The sequence below is a fragment of the Balaenoptera ricei genome, chromosome 2 (assembly GCF_028023285.1).
Source record: "Balaenoptera ricei isolate mBalRic1 chromosome 2, mBalRic1.hap2, whole genome shotgun sequence".
NCBI lineage: Eukaryota > Metazoa > Chordata > Mammalia > Artiodactyla > Balaenopteridae > Balaenoptera > Balaenoptera ricei.
Genome location: NC_082640.1, coordinates 161297980 through 161320069, shown reverse-complemented (window position 1 = coordinate 161320069; position 22090 = coordinate 161297980). Strand labels below are relative to the sequence as shown.

General features: G+C 41.0%; 1 protein-coding gene across 9 annotated transcripts in view; it reads right to left on the bottom strand.

The window, feature by feature from the left end:
* TTLL5 (tubulin tyrosine ligase like 5) overlaps nt 1-22090 on the bottom strand; it is a 319306-nt gene that overhangs the window by 245797 nt on the left and 51419 nt on the right. For all 9 annotated transcript variants that reach the window (XM_059914699.1, XM_059914700.1, XM_059914707.1 and 6 more), the window contains 6 exons: nt 17942-18043; nt 16043-16134; nt 15166-15273; nt 3701-3782; nt 2047-2108; nt 784-878 (listed from right to left, as the gene is read on the bottom strand). In XM_059914699.1, the coding sequence (XP_059770682.1) occupies nt 784-878; nt 2047-2108; nt 3701-3782; nt 15166-15273; nt 16043-16134; nt 17942-18043 (541 nt within the window). The remainder of the gene's footprint in view (nt 1-783; nt 879-2046; nt 2109-3700; nt 3783-15165; nt 15274-16042; nt 16135-17941; nt 18044-22090) is intronic.

The window sequence follows — 22090 nt, the reverse complement described above, 5'->3', positions numbered from 1 at the left end:
AGTGGAATGGATTTAATAAGAAACGATCTCCAAACTTCTGAGCAGATGAGGTAATCAATCCAGATGGGAAGACAGGAGGAAAGTGGACCTTCTGGATAAGAAGAAACGTTAGAGGCAAAGAAACACAAGTGGAAACTAGCCAGGTCTAGATGGGCGGGGACTGATCAGATGATGGAATAGGTAGGCAGAATGATGAGCTGATTAGTTTAACTGGAACAAAAATGCAGAGTACACAGACTGGAGCCACACTGGGTCAGATGATGTTTCAGACACGCATGCACAGCTTTCTACAGGCATTTATCTCATTTAACTTCAATCAACACCTCATGATCATTGAGGGTCCCTGTGAAGAGACTCACACGTAGAGAAGATATTATTTCAATTGAGCATCTTCTCTGCGAAGCTAGTGTGAAGATCAAAAAGAATACAGCAGAGTAATGATGAGGAATTTGTAGATTCCCTCTCTGTGCCTCGTTTATGAGCATATCAATTTGAGAAAACAGAAAGTGATTTTTAAAAAGAGAGAAAAAGAAAAAAGGAAAAGACAATGAAAAAAGAAGCCAAAAGAAAAGAAAGAAAAAAGCAGAGAGTAAGTTGGTTTGAAAGCATTAAAAGCATAAGCTATTAGCTGTGGCTGAATACAACTGCCTCCTGTCTAGAATGGTCCCCCAATTCTCTGGCTGTAAGTGACCTTATAATCATAGCGCTTCTACTCACTCATTGACAACAGCTGCCACTTTGCAATAAGCTTCCTTGGGGCTTCCTGTTGCTGAATTTGCTTACCTGAGGTTTCTGGAAAGGGTTTCGCCTGGAAGACTCAAAGGTGGGATAAATTGGCTGGGTTGATGCCCGCTGGGCAGGATCTTGACATACAAACCCTGAATGGGGAATGGGAAATATTAAAACCTGCCATTTTCTAAGAAATTAGCAGATTTAGCTGCGCCTTTCCTTTAGATGGACAAACTCAGTTTCACTGTCATAAATATTACAGAGATCCATCCTCAGGAGGTTTAGGCATGACTGTCCCATACACATACTCCACTTGAACTTTGAACCACCACAACTGGAGCAAACAAGAAAGGAAAATATGCAGATAAATCAGCCTTCCTTGGGGAGCTGGGGAGCTGAAATGGGATACTGATGGAAAAAGAGATGTAGACTTTTGATGAACTTCAGAGTAAAAGTGCAAACCACCGTTTAAAAACACACAGTTGTTAATAAAGACAAGTTATTTCAAAGCGGCTTCCTGGATGGTGACTGGAAAATAACGTTGTTTTTACCAGGAGAATCCAGAAGCAAGTGAGGGGTCTTGTCCTGTTATAGGATCCACTTCTGGAACTGCTTAAGGTGGTCTATTGGCAACTTCCAAAATGGGCTTTGTAGATTACCCATTGCTTAAGAAATTAGGCTTGGGCCAATTTCACTTATTTCCTAAAAGGAAGCAAATTCTCATCTAAGGAGAATACGGTAGCAAAGTTTTACAGCATTTGCTGGTATACCAAGTGCTAGTTCATTTCAAGTGTATTTTATCATGTCTTTTTAGAGTACTTAAAACAACAACAACCCCAAACCCACAACATACCCACCTGGCTGCCCATCTCCATCTCAGAGTTTTGGCTTATCTACTCAGAATGGGATTTCTTCCTTGGCTGCTTCAGTTATAACCACTACAGAAGAGTGCTGACACCAGTAGAGAGTGCCTAGCAGAAACACAGCCAGGCTCCTTCGTAACAAAGCCTCTTCAGTGGGTTTCACTATCTCAGCTCAGGGAAAAATATATTTTCTCCAGATCTTTGCTTAATTCTCTTCCTCAGCTCCTCATTCCTGTGCCCCAGGAATTAGGTCTCAGCCCTAGTTGTGGTTCAGCCTCAGGGCAGGATGGAGACAAGGGGAGTAGAAACATATAAACACTTCCCTGAAAATATAATTTAGTACAAAACATTTAGCATGGCTGAGAAACCGCCAGTTGGCAACACCTACAGAACCTGACAAAATGGATGCACTGCTTAACTTTTACATGAGTTTTCAGAAAACACTACTACTCACCTACAACAGTGAACATATCTGAAATCATACTGGCTTTAATCTTTAGGTCCAGAGGTGCATCACTAACAGAACAAAGAAAGAAAAGAGCAATCAATAATTTTATAGGTTAACAGAATAGCTGCCCCTAACAAATACAGCAAAGCTACCAAATGTCAGTGAGGAGATACACATAAAGCACATCAAATCCATGTGGGAAAAAAAAACATCTGGGCAAAAATTCTAGAAATAAAAGCCTGGCATCAAACTCATCCTCTGCAAGGCAGGCCCAGCTCTAAGGCGCTTATCCCCTGACATGCAATCTTTTTATTCCAGAAGGTATTGTGCAATTCAAATTTTGCACAGGTCATAACACTGCTTCACTATCACTGTGGATTTGAGAGGTTCAGAATTTTAATATGTTCTTTTATGAGTGTGCCCATCGTTCAATTTTTTTTTTTTTTACTGCTGTGATAGTCAAATCACATCCACATGCAAGAGAAGAAACTTGGGCTATCTCTGTACTTTTTTTAAGGCTTCATTTTCCATTCTAAATCGATCTTCTTAAGCTTGCAGGCTTGCAAATGAAGGCAAAAAAAAAAAAATACAAGTTATACCAAAATATCACCAGATGATGCAGCAGGAACCCACATGGAAACAGAAACAACATGGTCCGAAAGCAGGGGGCATCCCTATGGCAGTGATGCCATGCTGGCTTTGGAGTTGAGGTGTTCCTCCAGAAACCAGATTCCTCTGGCTGCTGGACCCAATGCCTTATCCCGGGGCTCTCTAACATTGTATGAGGTACATTGCCGGGAAATCTGCAAAACGTTGACTTAACCAAAGTGTAGCACAACATCTGAAGCATCTGTATTACCCAGCTCTACACCTTACTACTGGGGTTAAGCCAAACTCCCACCCTACAAAGTAGTCAGTCTGTCTTTATTTGATTACTTGGCATTTTCCCAAAATTTCTCATCGTTAAAAATGCAGCAGCTGGGTGGTCTCTGTCATAAATCTCTTGGGTTTTTAGCTGTTTAGAGAAGCACAGAGCTAACAGAAACTCTGGCTGTAGCCACAGATAGAAGCAGAATCTTCTCTGGTATTGAAAAGTAAGTTTCTTTCCTTTTTCTAAACAATAGATAGGTTAAAAAAAATTTTTTTTAAAGATTGTTTGAAGTCTTTAGACTTTAATCTTGGATGGATAACACCAGGACGTGGACAGGATAAAAGGACCAGATATTATATACACTACCTTAGGCCCAGCTCTATACCTTTATGGTATATGTGGATTAGAGTATGTATAAACTTTTGGTGGCAAAGGAAATGCAATATCTCATGTATTTCTTTACCCTTAGCAGAACACCTACAAAGCTTAAAAAAAGAGAGCGCGAGAGGGAGCGCACTGGGGATAAAAATGAAAGAAGCTTCCCTTAGAAGCCCAATAAGACAGTAAACAAAGATTGCAAATTGACTAGTAAGATAGGGGTCCATGGTTGCAATATGGACTCTGACAATATACCACAAATCCCCCAAATTTAGAAATTCTAGTCATCTCAATCTAATAACCACGGGAAAAAAAATCTCCTAGCGCCAAGAGAAATGACCAAAACAAAAGTGTTTTAGTGCTGCTTATTGAAGGTTTGTCCTTTTCTAGTTGATGGAATAGACTACTTACCAGGCCAAAGAGGGAGAGAGATTCACTTCCAACAACCATGGCTTCAGAGTAGAATCTATGAGCACGTCAAAGCCATAGAGTTCTAGAAGTACAACATAACACAATACACAAGATCATTTTCCATGTCACAACTGAACAAAGATCTGGAAGGTTCAATCCAATCAACTCCCATCAAAGGCCTAGAAATTTGCTAAGTATCAAGAGGCAATAGAAGTAGAGAACTTTCAAGTCCAGGAGAAATCAAGTTCTAGAGATAATAAGAAAATAATGCTATAAAACTCCAGTTTTTATCATCCACTCTATTGACATTCCTACACAGAAAGTGAACTCTACACAGAAAGTGACCTGACTCTAGAAGTTAATCAGCATGATTCTGCTGCTGTCTAGAAGGGTAAAAAAAAAATGTTAGGAAAAGGAATGCAACAAGTGCATCCAATATCAATGCTGCTTTGGGCTTGTTCTAGATTGTTCTCCCCCACTACTTCCCCCACCACACTCTGAAAACAGGAAAATCTACAGAAGGCACCTCTCTAGGATCTTCCCATCACACTTTCTTAAACCAAGACCTTACTTTTGCAACCTAGGTCAAGAAGACATCCAAGCATAAAACATATTTATTCTTTCCCCTCCATGGTTTCAATTCCTCTTTGAAGATAGAAAATAAAATACACTGGCCCAACACAGAAAGACAGAAGAGAAAGGAGGGAGCCAGTGGCAGCCGAGCAAGACTGTGACGAGCCATAAAGGAGGGAGCCAGAGATCAAATTTCCATGGCTTCTGGATTCTTTACTGATTCTTGTCCCCTAAGTCCCCAACTGTTACAAAGACCAAAGCCAGAACCATTAGCAGGCTCTTCTCCCAGAATGCAGGGATGAGAGGCTAACTTTGGAACCTCAGCTGGCAAACTTTACTCTCATTATTATTATTATTATATTTTTTCTGGCTGCATTGGGTCTTCATTGCTGCGTGCGGGCTTTCTCTAGTTGCAGTGAGCAGGGGCTGCTCTTCCTTGCGGTGCATGGGCTTCTCATTGCGGTGCCTTCTCTTGTTGCGCAGCACAGGCTCTAGGCACGTGGGCTTCAGTAATTGCAGTAGGTGGGCTCTGTAGTTGCAGCACGCGGGCCCTAGAGCACGTGGGCTTCAGTAGGTGCAGCACGTGGGCTCATTAGCTGCAGCGCACGGGCTCTAGAGAGCGCGGGCTCCAGTAGTTGTGGCGTGCGGGCTCAGTAGCTGTGGCTCGCAGGCTCTAAAGCGTAGGCTCGGTAGTTGTGGTGCACGGGCTTAGTTGCTCCATGGCATGTGTGATCTTCCCGGACCAGGGATCAAACCCGTGTCCCCTGCATTGGCAGACGGATTCTTAACCACTAAGCCACCAGTGAAGTCCCTCATTGTTATTATTAATGAGGCCCTCTTGGGGACTTCCCTGACGGTCCAGTGGTTAAGAGTCTGCCTTCCAAAGCAGAGGACACAGGTTCGATCCCTGGTTGGGGAACTAAGATCCCACATGCTGCAGGGCAACTAAGCCCGCGTGTTGCAACTGCTGAGCCTGCGTGCCCTGGAGCCCGCGTGCCACAACCAGAGAGAAGCCCGCGTACCGCCACGAAAGATCCTGCAGGCCGCAACAAAGATCCCGAAACAGCCAAATAAATAAATATTAAAGAAGAAAAAAAAAAATGAGGCCCTCTCCACAGTCCTCCTTAGTATACATACATCAAATACATCAGACTTTCAGAAGCCCCACTCGTTCCCAAACATCCCACTCTGTGTCCCTCAGATAAACTGTTTACACACACCTTCTTCCCAAGAGAAAAGACTAGCTTCCTTACAGTTCGACCAGAGGTCACAAGCCACACAGCTCACAGCCACGGAACACAACCAGGTATTTTCCAGAAATTCACTTTGAAACACATTTCTTTACTTCAAGAAGGATTTTCCCATTTCTCAATCCTCTCAAAAACATAGAACAAATGTAGGCTTCTAAAAAGATGTTGCCAAAGATTCTCTTCTAGAACATGAAGTCTGGTGTAATGGGAATCTAGAGACCTGGATCCTCCTCACCACACCACCTTTTATTCACTGTGGAGCATGGGGGAATCATCTCTCTCTCTGATACTTTATTAGCTCCCTCTGGCTTTCCCTATTCTCTTTTTTAATCACCATTTGTCAATCTCCATATGCTCAGCTAACCTATATCCAGAATTCCTATTTAGGCAATATAGATTCAGGTAGACATTCAAATTCAAATTCTCTCTCAGGTGAAGTTTGCATGAAGGAGTTGGTTTCCATAGTACTTATTTAGGATTCCATTTAATTTGCAAAAATAATCACAAACTATAAGAGAGTCTGAGATAGGATTCACCTTCATGTAACAACACAAAAATCATATATTACCTATACTTTAAAGGTGTAAAGAAAAGAAAGCTCCTTTACCTATCTTATTTTTGGTAGCACATTCATAGCTTTTATAGCTGGTACATTCTCTTTACCTGATCTTCAGTCATCCCATGGTATATTCCTCCGTTTTAATCTGAGAAAAATCTTTCTATGATACAGCACTAGTAAAGGCATTTAAAAGGAAAAACCTAATTACAAAAACTACAAATCCATGTTAAAATTACACAAGCAGAGAAAGTATAATGAGTCTGATTCAAGAAAAATAACATTCTCTTCAGTTTTTAAAAGCTGAAGCACAGGATTCAATTATTTCATAAAGTGGTAATATTAATAATAATAATAGCGTAAGGAATGGGGTGAGAATAACGACTGGTGCACATATTGATCAGATTTGCAGAATCAGCCACAAATGAACACAAATTGAAATCAGAAAAACAATCCATAAGACCCATTATTTAAACACCTCACAATAAGCAACCGACACATTTACTTTACTGTCTCCCCAGTTAAGAGGCAGATTCCAAGAATCTAAGCTGAAAGGCTGAGAACCAATAATGTGGAAAGTAAGGGGAAAGGAAAAAACAAAAACAAAAAAACAACCCAAAGAGAGAAAACACCCTTTACAGTGCAACTTAATTTTCACTCAGGTGAATAAATCCCACCAGGGCTAAACGATCTCAAAATCAGCTTTGAATCTAACTAACGTCTGTACATGCACCAGGCTTGGATCTACCATCACTTGAGGGTGGGGTATGTGACAGCACTGCAACACAGCGCAAAGCCCAGCTCACCTGAGAGGCGGGAACTGGGGGGGAGGATTGGGGTGAAAAAGAGAGCATTTGTATCAGGTTTATCTCTTACAACAATCAACTCAGCTTAATCAAAAGCATTTGGGTCCTTGGCAGGCTACTAGAGTCCTTATAATGACCCTTTTAACTTATGATTGGTCTTTTCTGAGGACATCAAAAATTTTAAACTGTAAAAAGTATCAATAGGTTGTACTGAGAATATTAAATTTCCTCACCTTTTAATGTTGTGTGTTTTAGCAGCAGTGTCTACAATTTCAAAAATTCAGTATCCAGGATGAGATACACCAGTGCTCCTGTCATTAAAAGGTGTAGGCAAGCTAGGCTTTTCCAGTTCTGAGAGCTACTTTCTTCGTTCCTCTGCCTTGTCTTCATCATGACAGAAAAGCAAGTATTTTTAAAGGACTGTTGCTACCACTTTATTCAACCATGTTTCCTCAAGAAAATTTTCCTTGGTGAGATATATTTCCTTCAGCCCCCAGCCAAATCAAAACAAACTTGAAAATGTGACTAGTGAATGGTAAGAAGCCTGACTCCACCTCGTATTTTACATTAGCGCCCTTACCCCCCTATTTCTTTCAAGCAGCGTCTTTTTTTTTTTTTAATTTATTTTATTTTTGGCTGAGTTGGGTCTTCGTTGCTGCGCGCCGGCTTTCTCTAGCTGCGTTGAGCAGGGGCTACTCTTCGCTGCGGTGCGCGGGCTTCTCATTGCGGCGGCCTCTCCCGTTGTGGAGCACGGGCTCTAGGTGCACAGACTTCAGTAGTTGTGGCTCGTGGGTTCTAGAGCGCAGGCTCAGTTGCTGTGGCACACGGACTTAGTTGCTCCGCGGCACATGGGATCCTCCCGGACCAGGGCTCGAACCTATGTCCCCTGCACTGGTAGGCGGATTCTTAACCACTGCACCACCAGGGAAGCCCTCAAGCAGCGTCTTGAAAAAGCAATCTAACTTTCTTAATGCCTACTGACTCCCTGGCCCATAACAATTTGCTTCTGCTGCCACTCTTCAATAATTGACTATTCTCACTGTGATCCCCAAAGACCACCTTGCTGCTTTAAGCCCAAGTATCTGAAACTGTTGACAACCCTTACTTATTGGAACTTTCCTCTCCCTTGGTTCCAGGACACTGCTCTCTGCTGATTGTCCTCCTCCTTTCTCTCCTTCTTTCATTCCTTCTCTTCTGCCCAGCTAGTCACTGGTAGGCTTGCTCAGGGCAGCATCCTCAGGTCTCTTTCCTTCTCTGTTCTACTTCTCTTCTTGGGTGATCTCATGTATTCTCATGGCTGCAATTAAGATTATGATGATGACATTCAAATCTATATCTTTAGTCAAGTGTCTCCTGGACACCAAATCCATAATTCCAAATGCCTTGCAGACATCTTCACTAGGATATCCCACAGGTACTTAACACTCAACAAAACACAGCTCGTTATCTTCTCCCAAAACCTGTTTGGCTTCCCATTATTCTTCATCTTCGAAAACCCCAAGCGTTAGTCTCCAAAGCTAGAAACACTCTCTTTACCACCTCCCAAATCCATCACGTTACCAGATCTCTTTCTCTCTTTGTTTCTCTTTAATCCAGCCTTTCTTCTATATTCCCTTTTGAGGTAAAATTTATATATTTAATGAAATGGACGGGCCTTAAGTGTACTATTTGATGAGTCTGGATACATCCATGTAACCCACACTCATATCAACACGCACAGAACATTTCCATCACCCCAGAAAGATTCCTCGTGCCCCTTCCTGGCAAATACTCTGCTCCCTGCCGCCACACCCCCAGACAACTATTATTCTTATTTCTTATCCCATAGATCATTTTTGCCTATTCTAGAGTTTCATATAAATGGAAGCATACACTCTTTTGAGTCTGGCTTCTCTCATTTAGCATGTTTTTGAGGTTCATCCATCTATCATTATTTATTGTTTTAAGATAGGTTTACTGAGGTATAATTTACATAAAGTTTATCCTTCTAAATTATAAAGTTTGATGAGTTTTGACAAATGTATAGTTATTTAACTGCCATCACAGTCAATATGCAGAACAATTCTATCACAAATATTCCCTTTGTCACTCTGCAGTCAATCCTCTCTCCCCATCCACCAGCAATCACTGATCTGATTTTTGCCTTTTCCAGAAAGTCAAATCAATGGAATCACACGGTATGTAGCCTTCTGAGAGTGGCTTCTTTCACTTAGCATTGTGCGTTTGAGATTTATCTATGTCGTCACACATATCAGTAGTGTAATTCATTCCTTTTACTGCTCAGTAGTATTCCATTTTATGGACCACAATTTGCTTATCTGTTCAACAGCTGATAGACATTTGGGCTGCTTCCAATGTTAGGCGATTATGAATAAAACTGCTATAAACATTCGTGTAAAGGTACTTGTGTGAACATATGGTTTCATTTTTCTTGGGTAAATACCTATGAGTGGGAGCGCTGGGTCACATGACTAAGTGTATATTATCACTGGGTACCTCCTACCACCAAATCATTTCCCTAGCACTAGTCTCTCCCCACTGTAGTCCATTCTCCACGTGGCCATCAGAATTACCTTTCTAAGACACAAACCTAACAGTCAGATAGAGAGACAGGCAGTGAATTGGCCCAGCAACAGATGCTGATGTCAGGTTGGTTCCTGGTGGATTTTAAATTAGTCACTTCTAATAATGCTGTACAGTATTCCTTGTGTTATAATTCTGTCACACCAAGCTTTGGGTCAAGTCATGATAAAAGTTAAAGGAAAAATAATAATCCTGTTGTTCCACTGCTCAAAAAACTCTGGTGGCTGTCTATTGTCTACAGGATAAATTTAAACATGCCAGTCCTTTACAATCGGTCCCCAAACTACTTCCATAACCTTATCACTCGCCACCTCATCCAACTCAGGCTACATCTAGTCACACTGAACTTTCCATTTCAAAACATGCCACATCCTGTCATGACATTGTATTTTGCATGTCATATTCCCTCTGCTAGGAATGGCCTTCCCTGGCTCCTCTAGGCATAGCTGGTAACTCCTGGTGTATTCCAAGAGCACCTGAGTCACGCTGCTACTTGTGCTGTCCTGTGTCATTTCATGTCTGGTTCTCCCCACTACCTGAGGGCAGGGGCCACGTCTCATGCACTGCTCTATAGCAAACAGTCTGCACTATACAAAGCACATAGGAAGCAATCAAGAAAACACTGATAGAAAAAAAAAAAAGAGAAGAAAAAAATTTTTTTAATTAAAAAAAATTTTAATGTAAAACACTACAATTTTTGAGAAAGACAAAATAATTTGCAGCTACTTCCCAAAAGTGACCCTAACTGCAAGACTTAATACTCATAATAAAGCCACCAATCATAAAGAAAATAAGAGAAATTCTCATTAAGATTTTTACATATTAAGACATATTAAGGAAAAACTTAATAAAAGATGGTCTAGAAAGGGAGGAAAAAAAGATCTGATAGGGAAATAACAATGCATCCAAGTCCTAAGAGATTACTAAACATGTCACACCACTAGTTTTGGAATCAACCCACTAACCCTCCCCAGAAATAAAGTCCCAGGTGAAGCTGTAATCCCTGAAATTGGAAAGCGCTGACATTAGCCAGTTCTTGCTGTCAGTCAAATGCTATTGTATAAAGGAAATTCTTTTCACCTTGGCTGTGGATTGGAGTTGAAAACCTAAGGAGGAAGTCTTTATCTGGGGTCCAGAAGGAAAATTTGGGGGAAAAACAGATCAAAATCCCACAGGAAAATGAACTAAATAAAAGAAAAAGCCCAGAGCCAATTTGTTAACTAGTCCAATAAATCAATATGGTACCTGGCTACCATATGCAAAGGTAGATTTGAGAGGAATATCTAGAACTAGGTACCGCTGATTAGAGCAGAGAGACTACCCTTTTTTAGGCCTGATCTGCTAGAAAGGATGACATCACTTTTCCTGAGATCTAGTTACAGGAGAGCAGAAGGAGAATCCAGGATACGGGGCGCGCCAAAAATTGCTGGACACATCAGAACTTGTCTTTATGCGGGTGGAAAATGAGCCAGAGAGACCTGGCTCTCACACTTGGCTTTGCCATTTATTAACAGCATGACCTGGGACAAATGATTTAACCTCTCTGAATCCTTTTTCCTTGTCTATAAAACATGAGTAATAAACACCAACAAAACTCTTAAGAGGACTAAAGGAAATAACCAATGAAGTGTGCCTGACAAACAGTAGGTACTTTCTTCTAAGTCCCTTCTACAGTAAACTTCCCATCTAAACAGGAGCATGAGATAAGCCAGAAAAGAAAATTATCTCAAAAAGTGAACTGTTTGATGACTTTCATTATTTTTCTTGTTGGTCAAGTAGTTTCCATTATAAAATGTATGCTGCCTACTTCCATTCCTCCAACAAATATTTATGGACACCCCCACTTGAAGGATGTCAGCTTACCCTGTGAAATGGTCTTAAACAATACCAATAAAAGGCCAAACCAGCATCCATCCAACATAACACGGTATACTGAGCACGTTTGTCCTGAACAAAGATGTCACTGGTCTTACCTAAACAAGGCCAGTCTGATCAAGTCTACAAGTGGCAGGACAGCTGGTTCATATGCTCTCAGGCTAGAGAGGACCATGGTCATAGCCTGTCACTTCAGCCATCCTCACACACATAGATGAAACTACTGTCAGCAGCAGCATCTTTAAAGGATAGCTAACATCCTGTTTTTGGCTGTTTTTCTCCAACTGTTAAAAAAAAAAAAAAAAAAAAAGCTGCTCTCATAGCCAGTTATCTCACAGCGCCAATTTCCTAAGCAACCCTATTTAAAGGGTTGCTGTTTAAGCATATATTTCACATGGTACCACATTTTCAGAATTCTGAAGGCAGTAAAAATTAGACAGTCAGAAGTCTTTTTTATTGGGAGAGGCATCAAAAATTCTACTGATCAAGAGTCTTTTGACCAAGATGACTTGATTGCCAAAACCCATCTTCTGACCCGCCTTCTCCAAGCTGAGTCTCTTTCATCTGAGTTCTCCCACTCACTAGCTCTAGAACCTGAGGCAAGGGTCTTGATTTCTCAGGGCCTCAATTTCTTTATATGGATTAATTATTCTCTGAGGTCCTTTCTGGATGTACAAATCTATTAAAAAGCATCAAATGGCTAAGTTTCTGGTAGTTTGTGAGGGTTCCTAAGCCTACATTTAAATGCTATTAATACAATGCAGGTATTTGTATGTTATCATCCCATGTAAAATTTGATTTGAGAGGAACAAACTCATAATCTACACCTTGAACACAGCAGGAACTGAGAAAAGTTAACTGCATAAATAAACCAAGGAATGGGAATATTGACTGTACCTGGAAACATAGCTGGACACTACAGGTGGGAGGGTGGGAAAGAAATCATAGGCCAGAAACACTTAGATACTAATGGAATGCTTCTGGCAAAGATCCACATAATGTGGAAAGGCAGAAACAACAACCAAAAGAATATAGTGAATCCCACCACCAGACTATTAGCTTCCTCTAAAACACCAATGCTCTGTTCAAGCCAAATTCTTCTGGGAAGCTCTCAATTCCTGTTTACTCTACAACAAATGAAAAACAAAAGAAAAAACCCAGATTATTCCTTGTAACTTAAACCCCAGGGGAGGTTGGGAACCAGTGGGAGGCAAAGAGATTCACACAAATAGATACACGTATACAAAATCATTTCTGATGGGGGGAAGTTAATGAAGCACACAAAATCCCAGGGCTGACAGGAAGTGGAATTAGAACCACAAAAGCCAAGAAGATAGTCAACAGTTTAAAAAACTCCAGATGCACTCAGTTTATTAAAACTGAACACAAGCAGGGAGGGGGCTGGAGACCCATGGCTGATGAAATAGTCTTAGGGGGCATTTCACTGAGTCAGAGAAAGTCACTGCTTCTCTCACATCAGAACTTCTAATGCCATTAAGGTCAAGAAATTCTTAAGCTTCCAAAAGGCAATCTGGTAATGAAATAAAATAGAAAAGGAAACATTCAGAAGAGCTTGTGATGATTTCCAGAACAGAGATTTTTACATTAAGAGCTACTAGAAATTTACTCTCACAGAAGAGCCAAGTAGATGTAGAAAAGAAATGTTTAATTTTTTTTTAATCTAATAAGGTTTTTGCAGTTGGAGTCATATTTCCCACGCCCCCTCCTCAAAAAGTCTGCAATAATTCTAAGAGGCCCCAGCCCTTACCACACCAGATCCATTGGGAAGCCTACTGTCAGGCCACCAAAAGGCAATTAAAGCAAGACCAATCATTCGTTCAACAAACATTTCCCGGACATCCTTCAATAGCAAAAAATGCTGCTATGCACAGAAGGTGCAAAAACAAGGGAGACGCTGTTGCTGTCTTCAAGGAGCTTCCAGTCCAGTGGGGGAGACAGACATGTACACAGGAACTAAAGGACATGCAGGGGTCGCTGGAGACTGAACAGAGTGCTGGGGTCGAGGTGGCTAACTCTGATGGGAAGACTTAGGGAAAACGTCACCAAAGAAGTGATACTTGACTTTATCTTGAAAAGATGTCAGTTATCTTTTAGGTAAAGTAACATGAGAAAGATATTTCAGGAACAGGATAAAGCAGGTGCAAAGGCAAAGGGTTAGGAAAAGAGCTGGGAGGTCCACGGAGATGATAAAAGGTTTGGTTCGGCAGAAACAGGGTGAGAGTGGAAGGGGAGACACAATGACTACTAAGAATTCAAGACGATAAGCTCAGTGACTAGCGGTAGGAAGAGAACATAATGGAACAAGTACAGAACAGCAGGAGGGAGGAGACACAACAGGGCACTTTGTTAGGCAAGTGTTCTTGGAGGAGACGTCAAGCTGAGTCTCAGAATATAAAGAGGAGTGTGTGGGGCAGACAGGGGCAGAGTCTCGCTGGACTGCAGGACCTACAGAGAGGCAGAGGCGTGGAGTCCTCAGTGGCACCACTGGATTCTAAGGTGTAGGAGGGGAAATGGAATTCTAGAAAAGTCAGCTGGGGTCAGATCCTTAGAAGCTCTGAAGTCCTATCAAGTTTCTATTTACAAGTTAAGTCTAGGGAGCCATTTAAGGGTTTTAGAAGACATGAACATATTTGCATTTTAAGAAGATATACACATATCATAACCTCTTCTTTGCCTGTATAATTTTAGGCCCTGGTTTATCTGCCATCTTCTATTCAGAGTCTCAACACTTCCCTTTGTTTAGTGCCCCTCAAGTACAGGCTGTTATGATAATCTATTAAAGAGATCAAGAATTATAATGTCTAATTATAAAAATAATTAAAAAAAATTTTTTATGGAGTACAAATAGTGCTTTGCGTACGTCATCTCATTTGCCCTTCAAGGTACTCTTAGAAGGTAGGTACCATCATTACTGCCATTTTATAGTTGAGGAAACAGGATTAGAGTAACTTGCTGAAAATCAGAAAACTAATAAGGGGTACAAATGGGTCTCAAACTAAGTCTGTCAGGCTCTACAGCCATGTTCTTTACTTCTCTGTTACGCTGCCTCCTACTGTAGTCCTTTAATTATCCCCCCATCAGTGACCCTACTGTGTTTTACTAACACAGCCTGCCACCTGCTGAAAGCCTGTGTGACTGCAGAGACATGCATACCAGCAATCACTAAGGACTCACATCCACACAGAGAGCAAGCGGGGGCAGCACCCTCGGTGCTACAGTCACAACTAGCAGGTCAGTGAGCAACAGGCTTCCTGGTCCAGTAGTTGTGATCTGCTTCTTACTCCTTCTCTGTGCAAACAGGGAATTAGGGGTGGGAGAGAAGAGAAGGGGAGGAGGAAGAGGAAGGGAAGAAAGAAGGGGTGGGGGTGGGGAACCCACTAGAAAGAAGACTAAAACAAAAAGGAGGAGCCATTGGAAAATGGGAGAAAGCACATACTGGTACCAGCCAGAGCTTCTTGGAACAGTTCCCAGTCTGGCTGCCAAAGAGCTCTGGAATATATTTGTTAGAGCTGGATTCCTGTGCAGCCTGTTGCAGACGTTTTCTGATTGCGCTCTGACAAAGAGACCCACGCTTTAGTTACAATCCCTGCTTCCCACACCGAAAGCTAGTTAGTCCTCAGGGGACCTCCAGCTAAGTTCACCACCGGCCTCTTCATACGCTACGTGAGTTCAGAAAGAAATAAAAGTCCACCACATACCTTTTACTCTTGTAGAATCACTAAGCCTCTCTACCCCAGTATCCCATCCCAACTTCCCAAGCCCCTTTTCACAAAATATGTTAAACTTCTTGAGTCTCCTTACCAAAACAACTGCTGCGATGAGGAACAAAAGTTTTACAGGCTGTGGCAATAGCTAGTTCAGCAGAGATTATAGTCTTAATGATCAGGTCTTCTACATGGGCCATCAACGCTACAAAAGAAAAAAAACCACTATAATGCATGAACTAGGACTGGATTCCAGAACACAATATAATTATAACAGCACATGTGCTCATTCAAAGAAGTCTCCGTGTGGCAGTCTTGCAAATGGGTGCTCCAGGAGAAGGCATGTCTGTGAACAGAGGGACACAGGCAAGAATGGAGGTGCTGGGGGATGTACTCAAGTGGTCTCCTATGACAAGAGACAGACACAGACTGGAAAAGGAGCCTTCCCCGCTTCTCACTTTCCTCCTCTCACCCTTCCCTTTGTGGACTGAGATAGGCCTTTTGGCACACTGCTTCCCATTCTGCTCAAGGCTCAGCGACACTGTCCATTTTGATTCCAAGCCTTTGTGCTCAAACTTGACACTGTCCATTCTCCAATTCATCAACAGGAATGAAAGAGATTGCCTTAGGAAAATGTGAACTCAGGGCCAATATGGAGATAGACAATTTGTTATGTAAAAAGCTGACCGTATTTTAGTGAGCAGTTCAACATTCAAGAAGGATAAATTCACTAAAAACTAAAGGAAAAAGTTGTCTTCCAAACTAGAAACAAAAGCAGGGATTTGGGGAGCCATGGTAAGTAAGCCTGTTGCTCTCCATCTTGTAAAGGGCAGGAAAAATTAACACCAAGAACAATGATCCCATCAGACATCTCAGCAACACTATTAGAATTTGAGAGAATGACTCCTGGTTAGAGATAATAGTACAGTTATATGAAGAAGAGAAGTCAAAAAGGACAAAGCCCTGGTACTCACCAGTTGTATCTCTGCCTTCTTGTTTCAGATACCTAAGCATAGCACTCATGCTCCATTTGTTCCCATAATCCTCCACTTCCGGATCATCACAACTAAAACAAATTCATGGATCAATGTCACATATGCAACTAGGCCTGGCTCTAGAAACAAGATTTTTTACAAATAGCCTTCTTTCCTTATCGGTCTTTAGAAAAGTATTCCCTTTGCTGACTTCCACTCACCCACTTTTTCTTGGTCCTTTCTGTCATATATGCCTTTGTACAGGTTTCTTCCATTGAAATGAAAATGCATATAACTTGCCTTAATGAGGGGGGGTAGGGGAAAGGAAGGCAAATTCCTCCTTAACCAAACAATTATGCATCATGAACCAGTAGAAGAAATTTGTGAAAGAATGTAAACAAATTTAAGAATGGTTAAAAAATATTAACAGATTGAAATGCTTGGGGATACTAACCTTGCCTTTGAGGTGAATGTCACATGAGCCCACAAACCGGCCTCTAATGCCATTTTCAGACCAGAACTGAGTCTAGATGGGCTAGTGAGCTAATCTAGCGCAGCATTTTAATGAGTTAACCCTGGACAGAACTGCGCTGGCATCAGAAGCAAGCTCCCTTCTGTCTAGTGATAGACACGGCTTTTTTGGATACCTTCTGAGGTATCACCCAAGGGAGAATGCTCTAGAGCAACAAGAGAAGTAACGAAGTACACCACTGCTACAGCAACAAAGTGGCACACTCCCAGATTGTTGGAAGGGTCTTGCAATCTGAAATCTGTATTTTACAGCTGCCCCCTTATTCCCTATCACCACCCCGCAACCCACCAGTTGCATCTTTGCTCATCTTCCAAAGTGCAGGATATTGCATCTTCAACCAATTCCTAACACCGGTCACAGGACACTCAATGAAATCTATATAGCTTTGGCAACTATGCCATCACTTCCAGATTCCTTTCTTTTTTTCCTTGGACCTTCTAGGCACCTATTTTTAGTTTGAGTAGAAAGTAACTGTTTGGGTTTCTTTTCTATTTTTCCAGTTTCTGGCAAAATTATCAGGATGAAAGAAAACAGAGCAGAAAGAATATTTCCACACAGCTGGGCTGGTACTCCGTTCCACTGAATCTTTTTCTGAGATGGCCTCATTTCTTTTTTTATTTAATTTATTCCTAACGTTTTTTCCCCCGATCATAAAAGTGTTTCTTTTAGAAAAACTTAGGAAATAACATAAAAGTACAGAGAAGAAGACAGACATCCCCCACCCAAAATCCCATCCATTATAGTTAAGGACTGTTAACATTTTAAGATATATCCTTCTAGTTTTCTTCTCTCTCCCACACCCCCTCGAGGGGGGGGGGAAACAGCTTTAGTTATCTTACATATTCAAAAAAGAAATGAAATTGCATGTACTGTGTGGTAACTTGCTTTTTCCACCTGACAATGTACAGTGATGAACATTCTTGTTTCTAATCTTGTGTATAAATCCTTTATTTCTTAAGGTTAAGCTCCTAGAAATAGAATTGCTGGGTCAAAAGGCACAAGCATTTTTGAAGCTTTTGATACATTTTGCCAAGTGCTGAAATGACCTAATTTCTTGACTTCGAAAAAGTTCCATATGTCTATAAAATTCCTACCTCTAAGTCAAGTGAGGGAACTTGACAAAGAGGCAGACGAAACTTGGGAAGGAAGGCATATTTTGGTGGAGAAAGGGGACATTGTAGGTGGGCAAGCAACAGAGAAGCTGTAGCAGGTAAGCCTCAGAACTACATGAAATGATTCCAATAGCTCTAAGTTACACGGATATGAGCGTAAAGTTTTCCTCCAGTGCAACAAGTTGACTTTGCACTTCTCCAATGCCTGCCTCGGAGACCGACTTCCCTGGCTCCTGGCTCAGGCGTAGCCAGTACCTGACATAGTCTCCACTCTTCTTATTCACACTGTAATTGGTCAGGTGCATGAACTGGTTCCGAATATTCTTGGCTCCTTGGTCATATCGTACAGTGGCAAACCTGATAGAAAAGACACAGGTTAAATGTCAGGAACAGGGCTTCGATAAAATACAGGATCAAAGAGGTATTAATACAGGGAGGTGGCATCCTCCTCAAATACTGAGTGCTTATTAATTGCCAACCCCCACGCTAAGTGTTTCATGTACAATATCACATTTAATTCAATCACTGAAGCAATTCTCTGAAGGAGGTACCATTATGTCTAATTTTTAAAACAGATATGAACATTAAAATATGATCTGGAAGATTAAGTAACTTGCCCCAAATCACACTGACTCCAAAACCCATGTTCTTAACCACGAGATGCTGCTTTTTTGATACAGAACCTTAGACGGATAGGAAAGATGAAAAATGAAAGCAAAGTTATTCACAATCAAGGAAACTGTGTACAGGATGCTGTGGATGATGGGACATCAGCCTGTCAAGAAACACCTGAGTGCCTACACAGTGCCTGGTACTAAAGCATTCTATGGAAAATATTATGCAAAAAGAAAAAAAGGACAGCATAATAATATAAAGACTTAGAACTCACATCCACAGGAAAAAACAGAACTGATCTATAAAATTAAGAAAACCATAATGGCAGCATTAACAGTATACAAAGCCTAAGTCTGCAGAACAGCATAAATATGAGCCTAGAGTGGATTAATTCCTGAATTTGGAATGACGGCAAAAAGAGGGATTGAACACGGAGCCCACTGAAAACAGAGCAGCAATTTGATATCGTGGACTGTTGTCAAAAGAAGACCAAAGTATAAAATATATGTGCCTCTGAAGGAAGTAGCCAAGGAAAGAGAAGACTTTCCAGTGACGCTCAGCATCAACAAAAGTACACTTGAGTCGAATGGTTATGGTAAATATCACCCCCTGTTTACATACCACTCTAACCGTATCACCCCTCACTAAAGTGGTTTTCCCCAGAGGCACAACCAAGTGTGTGAAAAAAAATCCTGGAAGGCCACAAGTTTACTTTCACATGATTTACAAATTATTTACATGTGCTTACTCAGACTATGAAGTCAACGTGAATTTTTACCACATTGAAGGGCAGCATTTAAAATTTTTCTTCTCACTCACCCATTATCTCTGCTCCCTAATTCCCTGTACTAGAGATCTACAAGAGCCAAAGAAAGAAGAGTGGAAAAAGGAAAAAAAAAAACCCCAAAACTAAAATAAACAAACATGAGGCCAGGAAGGATGTGGACAAAGAGAAAATGTTGACCAGGCACGTACGGCTAAGGGGCAAGAGTCTGACGAGCATTACGTCTATGCATGAGAAGGACCTCAGATTTTCCAGAAACTTCCGGCAGTTATCACTTAACTTCACCCATGTCACTCCGTGGTGAGTAAACCTTACCTATACATCTCAGTCTTCCTTCGTCAGAGATCCTCCAATCAAGCGGGAAATAGTCATTCTCTGAATTCTTGTGAAATGCGAAGGGGGCCCATGCAGGCCTCACAGAGGCTGCCTGCCTCAACCAGACATTACCTCACAGTGACATACCACCTGCCATCTCTCCCCCAAAATAATGATTTAGAGGGAGGGAAAAGGTTCTGCTTCAGAGAAAGAGGTTTTTCTTCTCTTCTAAATACAAGTACCTGATCTACTTTGGTCAACAACATGAAAAGACTGGCAAAGGCCGGGCAGTTAACTGTAAACTGGTACCCAACACATCTGTCTTTCCTATCCTCCTTTTTTCAATAGGACTGCATTTCTAAAAAAATAAGTTTTCTTCTTCCTAGTCTTCCTTTTAGCTGGGACATTTATATTCTGAAACTCAGGAAGGACAAGATTATTAATGTTACAGTTCTTCTAAGTATAAGAAGAAGTAAGAATTAGAGAAAACAGAAACAAAAAACTAAGCTCAGTGGAAAAGTTACCCAAAAGGGCAAAAGTGCTACACTCTTTATTTCAGTCAGCTGAACAAGGAGTGTAGAAGACCATGTAGAGGAAAGGCAGGTGTATATGCTCATCTTTCCTCCTAACCCAGGAAGAGCTTATGGTTCTCACTAAAATCTGGATTAAACAAACCACATTCATCTCTGATCACCATTTTCCAACATTTTCTTCTTATTTTCTAGATCAGAGGTCCCATTAGTCTTAGATCTGGCCTACTAATCAAGTTCTGATTAACCTACCAAGGTTGTTTTTTGTTTTTAAACTTGAATAAGTTGGCCAGCATTTAAAATTCAGACCTTCCTTCCTGAAGCCCAGTGGCCTCCAGGGCCCATGTGAGGAAGATGGTGGACAGGATGGGAAGGCAGCCCAGAGGCAGTACAAGGAGGTTATCCAAGCAGGGTGGTGCCCCCACAAGGGTCAAAGTCCACACAAGGAGGGCATCTGAATGGGGTAGTGACAGGGAGGTTGGGAGACTGGCTACATACGAGGGAACTGAGTAAATAAATACGTTGAAGATAATAGAAGTCTGATTTCTCACTGTTGGGAAAAAGATAAAAAATATGGAAAGGGAAAAAGCTAGAATGAATGCTGTAGTTTTGAGCTAGAATTGGAGGTATTCGTATGAACTCCTGATTTTCAATATAGAGATACAGAAATAAATATAGATGTAAATGTGTATGTATGTGTACATGTACGTATATCTATACACATATTTCCTAGGTATGTCCATTGCAAGGACCTGATAGCAGAGACACCCCAGAACAATGAGCATATCTAGCACCTGGATCTGTATGTCTAAATACTATCCTCCATTAAAAGCAACCACTGCTCCTTGGAGAAAATAGTTGATTCCACGCTGGGACAGAGAAAGAAGATGAGCCTGAAATATCTTGTGCTCAAAGAATGAGGGGACATGTCAGAAGGACACAAAAGTCAGCTTAAACAGGCTCCCATTGGCCAAATCTGGGACAATTTGAGCATCAAAATAAATCATGATAGTAAAGGATTACAACCCATTAAATAACACAGGAATCCTTAAGTCCACGTTGGTGTATATAAACAAATGAATAAATGAACAGGATGGAGAGAAAACTCTTCCTGGGAGTCAAATGACAAATAATAAAAGTAAAAGGAATGATGGGATTAGAAAATCATTATTCCACAACCATCATAGTAGTAATTCATTCAGGCAAGAAACATCAATGAATATTAAAATTGTTGGGTGAAAATGAGATGAAGAATGAGATTTTACATGGTCTCAAAGTATCTCTTCATAAGATATTTATTAATTACAGAGGGGAAAACAAAGTAAATTTACAGTGGAGAAATCTGCCAGACATTGTCTTAAGTGCTCAAACACCACTAAATAGTTATCATGTACCATCGGATTTAATGCAATGAGAACATGGCATCACTTCTGTGACATTCTGGCCAAAAATACATAACCTCAGTCTAATTATGAAAAACTATCAGACAAACACAAATTGAGGGCCATTCTACAAAATGACTGGCCTAAATCTTAAAAAATGCTAAAGTCATGAAAGTCAAGAAAAGAGAGAGTAAATGTTCCAGATCAAAGGAGACTGAAGAGACTTGACAACTAAATATAACATGTGATCCTGGATTTGGAGCTTTCTGTTATAAAGAACATTATCAGGACAATTGGCCAAATTTGACTGTGGTCTCTAGAGGAAAGTTAAAAGGCAGTTCTTCATACTATTTTTACAGCTTTCCCATAACTTTGAAATGGTTTCAAAATTAAAAGTCTAAAAACAAAAGGTTCTCAATAAAAAATCTAGATTTTTCAGCCTCCCTTAAAAAACCAGAAGATCTGGCAATACCACCTGTCTTGGTCCATTCAGGCTGCCATAACAAAATACTATAAACTGCATAAACTGCGTAGCTTACAAATAACAGAAATTTATTTCTGTTGGCTGGAAGTCCAAGGTCAAGATGCAGGCAGACAGACAGCACCTTCCTGCTGTGTCCCCACAGGGTGGAAGGGGTGAAGAATCCCTCCAGGGCCTCTTATATTAAAGGGCACTAATCATATTCATGAGGGCTCCACCCTCATGACCTAATCACCTCCCAAAGTCCCCATCTCCTAATACCATCACCTTGGGGGTTAGGATTTCCACATATGAACT